General features: G+C 35.1%; 1 protein-coding gene across 1 annotated transcript; it reads left to right on the top strand.

Moving 5' to 3' along the window:
- Window positions 1-5,337: 5,337 nt before the first annotated feature.
- Window positions 5,338-7,356, top strand: LOC125205009 (F-box/kelch-repeat protein At3g23880-like). The gene is made up of 2 exons (XM_048103795.1): window positions 5,338-5,459; window positions 5,815-7,356. Exon 2 carries the CDS (start codon window positions 5,865-5,867, stop codon window positions 6,960-6,962), a length of 1,098 nt encoding a protein of 365 aa, XP_047959752.1. The 5' UTR covers window positions 5,338-5,459; window positions 5,815-5,864; the 3' UTR covers window positions 6,963-7,356.
- Window positions 7,357-9,488: the final 2,132 nt, after the last annotated feature.

Below are 9,488 nucleotides of genomic sequence, written 5' to 3'. Positions count from 1 at the left end.
CAGACGAGAATCCGTCAACGAAAAGCTACTCAATCCCGAAACGAAAGAAACCGGGATCGGAGTGGGACTTGCGGTATTCGATAGAAGTCGAACACCCATCGTACAAAATCACCAACCACCAAGAAACCCTAACTACCGGAGGGAAGAAGACAAGAGTAAATTGATATGCAGTCACTGTGGAGGGAAGAAACACACCAAAGATACGTGTTTCCACATCCACGGTTTCCCGGAGTGGTGGGAAGAAATGAAGAAGGCGAGACAAGCTCGGAATGCAGGTCGAAACAGCGGAGGCGGAAGAGCTTCAGCCGCCGTCGCCATTGACCGCGCTACCTACACCGAGAAACCGGCGGTCAGCAGCGGCGGCAACAGCAGTGGCGAGGTGATCCGACCGGAGGAAAAATCGACCTCAACCCGCTCTGAATCACAGATGGCATCCGTCTCCATAGCGAGATCATGGTCAGAAGGTAAAGTATCGTCGATTGAAAACCTCGCCGGCGGTGGTAGCAGTGAAGCAAGGGAGGCGGCGACTAGGGTTCGAAGAAAAATCCCCTAAATACTCCCAAATATCCGAAACACCAAACCACCCCAGACTTATTCCCAAATCTAAAAAAACCCCCCATCAGCAAACCTCTTCCTATATTATACCCCAAAATTTTCCTAAATTCGGAACTGACCCCCGCCTCACATTAAACTCCCAAAACCCACCCCACACTCCTATAAAATACCAGAATGAACCCCATTTTGCAAAAACATTGCAAATAACACCCCAGTCTTCCGGAAATACCAAATACATACCGAATATACCCTGTCAAAACTCCTTCGATGCCCTAGCTTGCTCCTCAACATCCACATCAGGCCCGAAAGACCCTCACTGGATCTTTGATTGTGGGGCGACAGACACAATTTCGTTTGAAGCCTCAGATTTCGTATCTATCTCCACTTCCAAAAAATCCTATGTCCAAACTGCCAGTGGAGACCTAGCACAAGTCATGGGCGCGGGCACAATTAATATTTCGCCCACTCTATGTCTCTCTAATTGTCTTTATGTTCCGTCATTATCACACAATAATTCATTACTCCTTCCGTCCTACGATTGTTACTCTTATCCTATTATTCATTTCAGTCCGTCTCACAATAATTGTCACACTTCATTTTTACCAATAAATGGTAAGTAGGTCTCATATTCCACTAACTCACTTTACTCACATTTTAAAACCAATATAAAAAAGTGGGTCTCATATTCCACTAACTTTTCCAACCAATTCTTCTTTACATTTTTTAAAATCCGTGCCCACAATAAGAGTGACAATTATTGTGGGATAGATGGAGTAATATGGAATACTCTCTTTCTCCCACAAAAGATATCACACTTGTGGGACTGCACGAGATTTTAGGAGGTTTTATTTTGTGTGTTAAATGGAGAGAGAAAATATAATTTTTATATTCATGTGAGACAAAACTTCTTTCAAAAATGGAAATGTGACATTTTTTTTGAGGCAAACTATAAAGGAAAGTGTGACGGAGGGAGTAGTTTTTTTCACGCACGCTATCGAATGTGATCAGATTATTTACCAACTTTTTACTTTTATGTCCAACAGTTTATTTATCATTTCAGTGAAGTAGCTATGATGCATATTTCAATCCCTTTTGATGATTAAATCATTAAAACTTAGCATAGAAGAATACTACATACATTGATTTGTGAAATAATCCTTGGATAGTGTAAAGCCAAAGGAAAACAATGTTCAACTATTGATTGACAATTTTTATGGCTGTTGACATGTCAAGAAAATATATTACTAGTAGTATGGTTATTCAATAAAAAATACCTATTTCGATTTAACCAAGAATTATTTTTTGGGATGCTATATTCGAAGGTCGATATTAATAATATGAGTATGTGTGCAAATTCCAATCACCAATGCGGTCATAGTCACATTTTTATAAACTTAACTGAGCATATTTTTAGGATCTCGCTCACGACGATGAACGAACCTCTCAAAATATATTTGATGGTGAGTAGTACATTTCTACCTAAAATGTTGAAAATTGGATTGGTGAGTGGTACGTGTCATATGTAAAATATGGGGGTGTGTATGGGGTGTGTTACAGTCAGAACAGTGTTACGGTCAGAACGTCAAATCATATACATTTTATGCACATATAATGTACCCACCCCATATGTAATAATGTACCACCCACATATAATGTACATTCAGGGACGGAGATAGCACTGACCAAGCCACCGCTACAGCGGGGGCTTGGCCGATGCCGGACCCAGTATCCCCGCCCTGGCCGCCATCGTCGTTCTGCAATTGTGCGTGTTTTTGCAAAATTTGATTTGGGGAAGAAGAGAGTCTTACTTGGCTATTAGTTATACTAGTATCACACCTGTGCGATGCACAGATTAAATATTTTAAAATAATAATTTTAAATTATAGGTTATTTACAAAAAATTTAAAACATTATAAAAAATGTATATAATAACTATGAATTATACGGCTAAAACATACTCCCTCCGTCCCAAGATAAGTGACTTGTATTCCTTTTTGGAGTGTCCCACTATAATTGACCTATTTCCATTTTTAGCAAAAAGTCATCTCTCTTACTTTATTCTCCACCTACTTTATTCTCTCTTCTCTCCTCTACTTTTCCCTCTCTCATACTTTACTCTCTCCACTTTAACTTATTTAAATATCATTCCTTAAATCTCGTGCCCAAAAGAAGTAGGTCACTTATCTTGGGACGGAGGGAGTATATATTAAACATGAAATAATTAAGAATGAATCATAAAAATTTGGAAAGCTTTGATTCATAATACATGAATGGAAATTATTTGAAATAACATCATTTCATTAAGTTCTTCAAAGAAAAAAAAAATAATCCATGTATCATGGAGTACTAAATAAAAATACTATTCCTATATTAGAATTAATTGAAAGTATAACATCTCACGAACTACTTTCTATACAAAAATTTCATAATTGTGAATAAATAAATTATAAATCAATATTATTAGACTAATTCAAATTAACTTATTACTATTTTGTTATTAATTGACACACTTAATAACAACAAATTTTAAAAATTGACATGGAATAAATATAAAACAATAGCTAAATGATTCAGGCAATATTAAAGTAAAACTTAAAAAAAATTAAAAAAGAATTAAGTTATAATATACTATTTAATTTATAAGAGCATTAATACTTCCATAACTCAACTTATATAGATATGTGGAAAATAAATACTGATATAGTATAATTTTCTATCATGGGACAGAGGATATAGTAATAACGTCTTATATAAGTGATCCAAAAAGATGGTAATATATATTAGTGAAGGCTATCGCTTAGCCAAATATATAACGGACCAATTATATAGGCAAGCTTAAACTTAAAAGCCTAATAGCTCATCTTTATAACAAAAGGAATAACGACAAGCTTAAACTTAAAAGCCTAATAGCTCATCTTTATAACAAAAGGAATAAACTACAGTTCATCAGACTAATATAATTATTGAAGAAGATTAGACCAAAAATATAAGGACCAATAATATGGGGAAGTCTAAACTTGATGAATAGCCTAATATCCAATCCACAATTAGTAGGACTATTAGTAATATTATTATTGAAAAAGACTAAATATGAATATGCAAATTGGACAGGAGTATGCCAGCTGTGATGCTACACAGAAATTTCACCATATCATCGGCCTTCGTCCACGTTGTGCCCCTCTACCTCATTCTCTGTCGTTGTGAAGATTAAAAAAAAAAAACAAATAAACAAAACAAAACACACAACCACAATGAAAATACAACAAATGATAAACATGAAATTGTACGAAAAAACGTCACTTCCTTAAGTATTGCACCAAACTTTTCGTGTAAACTTCACGGAAAAGTTGCTTGAATGCTAACGCCCTAAGCAAAAAAAATATAATTAATGATTTTATATAATTTGCATACAAACATAAAATAACTCATTAAACAACATACCGCACGGTAATGAAAAACACTATAACCCGATGGCATTGGTTATGGCTCCATGAGCAGTAGCTTCATAAACGTGGATGCAACGAACTTCAATAACAAAATAAATTGTGGAAGGCTCCAAATCATTGAGAAAGGTGAAGAATGATTCCATGATGTCGACGTTTTTTCATAAGATATGAACAAAAATATCAAACTTAAGTGTGAGGTAAGTAGGAATGTGTAGATAGTAAGTCTTCAAACGTCATATTTATAGATAAAACATTAACCATGAGATGTTTTATAACTTCTCCAAATTAAAGTCATTAATTTGCACCTTTAAATGTGAATAATAAGTTTTAAAAACTGAATAATTAATTAAAAAATTGATTGATGGATGCAAACTGTATACGGACACACATTAATTTTATAAGAGAATTTAATATTTTGATTTTTTATTCTATTCTCATAGATAATTCATGATAGCAAATATGTAACGGTAAAATAATGATGAGCAATAATTTTTGGATATTAAATTGAGTGTTACAAAGAAATGAAATGACATTTAATTAAAATAATTTTATATTACTCGATACTTATGAAATTAAAAGAGACTTAATCTTTTAATCTAAAATGGCAGATAGATGAGTTTCTTATTAAAAATTTTAACCTATGTAATACGCATATATACTTGTTTGGTTCTTAAATGAGAGTTAGTGATTTCCTATGTGCATAAAAATAATTTTGTACGTACATAAATTCTTTAATATATTGAAATAAATTAAGATACACACGCTGTGTGAAAATTATGTTAATTCATCAATATATACATGATGGATTTCTAACCCAATAAAAATTATTTCCCCACACAATAATGTGATTAGATTGTAACTGCCATTTTAAATTATCATAATTATTACTAATACAATTCTTAATTTTGAAAGAAGTTACAAATCCTATAATTATTATTAATACACTATATTGTTTAATACAAATATATTTTAAAAATATTCTAAATTAGTACTCAAAACACAACTTTTATATGATGAAGATGTATAGATAGATTTTCATTTGTAATACCCAAAATGATATATGGACAAATAAGATGCTTATTAATTATGATTCCCACCTTTATTGGTTATTAAATAATTAATTATTGAATTATAAATACTATATGCATTGATTATCATGTCCAATTATCAAATATTCAAATTAGTCCATAACTTATAAGTATTTCAGAACGAGGACAAAACTTATAAATATTTCAAAGAAAGGCCAAAACTTGCCTTTTATATATGTATAGATGATAGATAGATAGACAATTTAATTTAATTTGTAAATATTTCTTTATACTTATTGAAAAGAAATTTTTGCATCTGAAAAATAAAAGTACTACTACTACTACTACTCATTATCACTCACTCAGCAGTCACAACAGCGGCGCCAGCGCCACCGTAACCTATCGGCAATTTGAATTCACGGCATAGCAGGTAAATTTGCTCGGCTACTTACATCTAGCATATTCTACCTTTTTTTATCCCGAAATTTCAGCTCAGGATTCTGTATGTTTAGATTCTTTTAGTCAATTGCCTTTTTCTTTTTGGTTTTGTGAGAAGATGACTGCAAAAATGTTACCCACAAATTTTTCATTTCATATCTATTGAAAGCCCTATCCTAGCTAGCTAGAAAGCTTTTGGATTAGAAATTGCTACGATGAAACTACTAGAAATTCATTAGTAATAGGTTTTAACTGTGTTGAAATTGATTTCATAATGTTGAATTTACTCAATTTAACATCCTGATACGGCTTGAGAAATGATGAAGAAATTGGGATAAATTTTGCAGAATGCAATAATCTGGATATTCTGACCATTGAAACTCTGAACAACCTCGAAATGACGAGCGGATTCATTGTGAATTTACCGTTGGAAATCGCTATCAATATCCTGTCACGGCTCCCCCTTAGAGCAGTTGTTCGTTCCAAGTGTGTTTGCAAATCATGGCTTAAGCTACTCGACACTCGCGAGTTTGTCAAGTTACATCTTTCTAAATCAGTCCCGGGGATGGCTGTTGTTCAGTCTTGTGTGGAGACTAACTTGTACGAAATCTTTGAATTTGAAGACAAGCTTGATCTTGAACACCATCACAGCTTGGTCACAAAGTGTGTTTTCCCTCACGCTTCACGGATACAGGGTTCAGCTACTGGGTTGCTTTTCCTGACAGGCGACCAACCTTGTCATCTTTATGTATGCAACCCTATAACACGGCGCTTTATCAAGCTTCGTCCGTATCTAGACTCTCTCCACTCGTCATCTGATGAAGTCGCGTATGGATTTGGAGTGACCAAAACAACTGGCCAATATAAGGTGGTTAGGATTGTCTATGACTATGATTTCGGAACAGAGGATTCGCCTAATATTAGGCTTACCAAATCTCATTGTGAGGTGTACACTCTTGGAACTCGTACATGGAGAAGCATCATACCCGCTGCCCTGGTACTGTTCAACACAATTGGGATATTTTTTAATGGAAATCTTTACTGGTTGGTGGCGGATCCAACACAAATTTGTTGCTTTGATCTCGAAACAGAGCTTTTCAGCACCTTCTTTCACCCCCCTCTGGTGAATCCAGGGTCTCTAGGGAGCTTGTCGGCTTTGGTGGGTAGCCTGTGCCTTTGTGATAATTCATTTGAAGAAAAAATCATCATCTGGGTGATGGAAGAATATGGGGTTGACACATCTTGGAGAATGAAATATGTTATCAACAAAGATCGGTACGTTTGTGGAGACTATATGATTGTTTCCCCAATTAAAATTTTTGAAGATGGTGACATTCTGATGGAATATGAAGAATACCTGCTGTTCTACTACTCTGACAAGACGAAAACTATTAGGAAGATTGAGATGTTTGAAGCTTGTAGTGGAAATCATTTTCGTGTGAATGCAATTCTCCACACCCCAAGCTTTCTGTCGCCTAGAACCGGCTTTCACTGAGGATCACTATGAGCTTTTAACTTAATCTAGGTTTGTATGCCTATATGTTCTAATATGCTCGAGTATCCCAATGTAATTATGAAGTCTTGTTTACTATTACGACACAAAGACTGTCTTCAAGAAACGATGTCGTTGCAACAAGATGGGAGTTCATATTTATTTTGTCCATTTGATTCCAACAACATCATTTCATACACTTTGGATGCCATGTCCGGGCTGACAATTGTATTTCTAGTGAAGGAAATTGGTCTAGGAATAATTGAAGCTAAAGCATCTGTGATTTATGGATACAAGAGCCATGGAGCATCTGCTCAAGTTTGAATCTCTGATGGTAAGCGCATAATTTTATTGAGATTATGTTTTGAGAAGAACTCCTTTGTAATAACATTGCGTAATGACCATGATAATACATTTATAATCCAATCTAGGCTTATAATTGGTATTTTTGCTTTGCACTTTGGGGCCAATTTTAACCTAGTGTGACTCTCTGTGTATGTATTTGCATCACTCCCGACTCGCTCTCTCGATTTCACTATTTGTCTTAGTTATCTCATATCAATGCTCTTAACAATCGTTCTATAGAAAAAGGAGTTCGATGATGTTGCAAATATATAGATCTATATTAGAATGCATGTTTCCTGTTTTAGGAGTACATGTTTTTTTATCATTAATTATAATTTTTGCTGGCTTCTTTCCATTTCCATAACTTTTAAAATGCGAATAAAACCATAATTTTTGAATCTTTCGTATTTGTTCCATACGATTTAAAGTCGATGAAATTTGTCATTTAAATCATAATCATAACTGTAAATTTGGCCCAGAACAGACCAGCTGCTCAGGTTTTGCAACTGAAAAAGTCATAAATGGGCTATCGGGCCTGACCTGTTTTTCAGATGATACAGTTCGGGTGCCATTGTTCTAGAATTTTGAATTGGTGATTTTGGTTCAAAATCGTTAACAATCGGAAAAACAATATTAGTACGTCTCATACAAACACGGACATGATAACTATACAATTTAATTTGTGTTGACACAGTTCAATACTGACAAAATGCAGATTAACATTATGAAAGCACGAGATTATAGACAACAATCCACAATATAGCATTAGCTAGCCTTGACATATCATGAATGTTGGATATAAGACCAAACCCGAACATGCACCACGACATAAATTCGACACAAATACCACCACATAATAATAAAGCACAAATGTAGACTACATTATGAACTAGAACGGGATTATAGACGACATCCCAAAATATATATGCTAGCTTGTGTCTTGTCTACACGATAAGGCCAAACGCGAACACTACAAATAATGAAACCTTAGATATGACCACAATCGTAAAAACACGAACTCACAAATGTATAATATTATAAACTAGAACGAGAACTGTTAATAGCAGTGTGTGATTTGTGTGAGAGAATTGAGAGAGAATATTGGGGGAATTGAATGAATCGTCTTATTCTATCATCTGATCAAGAAAGTGTACAAGTGAGAGAGAAAACAACGCAGCCAACTGAAACAAATAGAAAAGTCTATCTTAGTCAACATAAGCTAATCCTACGGCTAAGACTCAATCTCAAATTTGAATGAGATCTAACGGTTGCTGTAGACTTTGAGTGATGAATGAGATATTCAGCCTTCCCTCTAATACTCTTCTTCCAGCTCATGATCTGATCACATCTCCATCTTCAAATAACAAGAACACATTCTTGATCCCAAAACTCTTGAATGATAAAAGGCTAGGAGTGAAAATCATGGCGAAGGTACACTTTTTAGATGCATCCTTAAACATATCAACCTTTTGAGTAGTTCTCTTCTTGTTGGAGTAGTAGATGTGCTGGTTGCTGTTCAGCAACATCAAAATGTCACCATCTTTGAAAATTTTGATAGGTATAATATAGTGAATTTTAGTTTTATCAAAACCCAAACGAGTAGTACTCAACTTGTATTCTACGGTCCAAGATTCCTCGACTTGGTATTCCTTCATCAACCAGATGACACTTTCATCGTCCCATGTTTATGAATAACTGAGGCAGTCCCTCAAAGCAGCCAACTTCCCGTTTAGATGGCCACCAGCGGCGGATCCAGGTGGGGTCGACTGGGGTCGGCTGACCCCACCACCCTGCCCGGAGTGCCGCCGGAAAGCTCCTTTCTTCGAGCTCCGACCCTATGGCGTTCGCGTCTCCGCCCTCACCTGATGAGACTGAGCAGAGAGAAAGAAAGAAGGTGAAGTAGGACGAAGTCCAAAATGCGGAGGCGGCAGATGGCGGAGGCATCAGCTTTTTTGGTTGCAGAGAGAGAAAGAAGTTGTGGGTGAGGAGAGAGAAAGAAGTTCTCATTATTGGTTTTTCTTCCCAATATTTACCTAGGAACCTAGAATTAAATGACATCATTTGTTAAATTTAATAAAAGATTATATATCTTAAATTATGTATTTTAATTGTTAAATGGCCTTTGAATTTTTTGTTTCTTTATTTGTATTAGTTCTCAGAATTCCATTAAACATATCACTAAAT

The sequence above is a fragment of the Salvia hispanica genome, chromosome 2, assembly GCF_023119035.1.
Source record: "Salvia hispanica cultivar TCC Black 2014 chromosome 2, UniMelb_Shisp_WGS_1.0, whole genome shotgun sequence".
NCBI classification, from domain to species: domain Eukaryota; kingdom Viridiplantae; phylum Streptophyta; class Magnoliopsida; order Lamiales; family Lamiaceae; genus Salvia; species Salvia hispanica.
The sequence above is the reverse complement of the archived record's forward strand: the minus strand, read 5'-3'. Positions and strand labels throughout refer to the sequence as shown.

What these genes read in the sequence shown, in the direction of transcription:
- LOC125205009 (XM_048103795.1), top strand. Translation starts at nt 5,865, where the DNA reads ATGACGAGCGGATTCATTGTGAATTTACCGTTGGAAATCGCTATCAAT.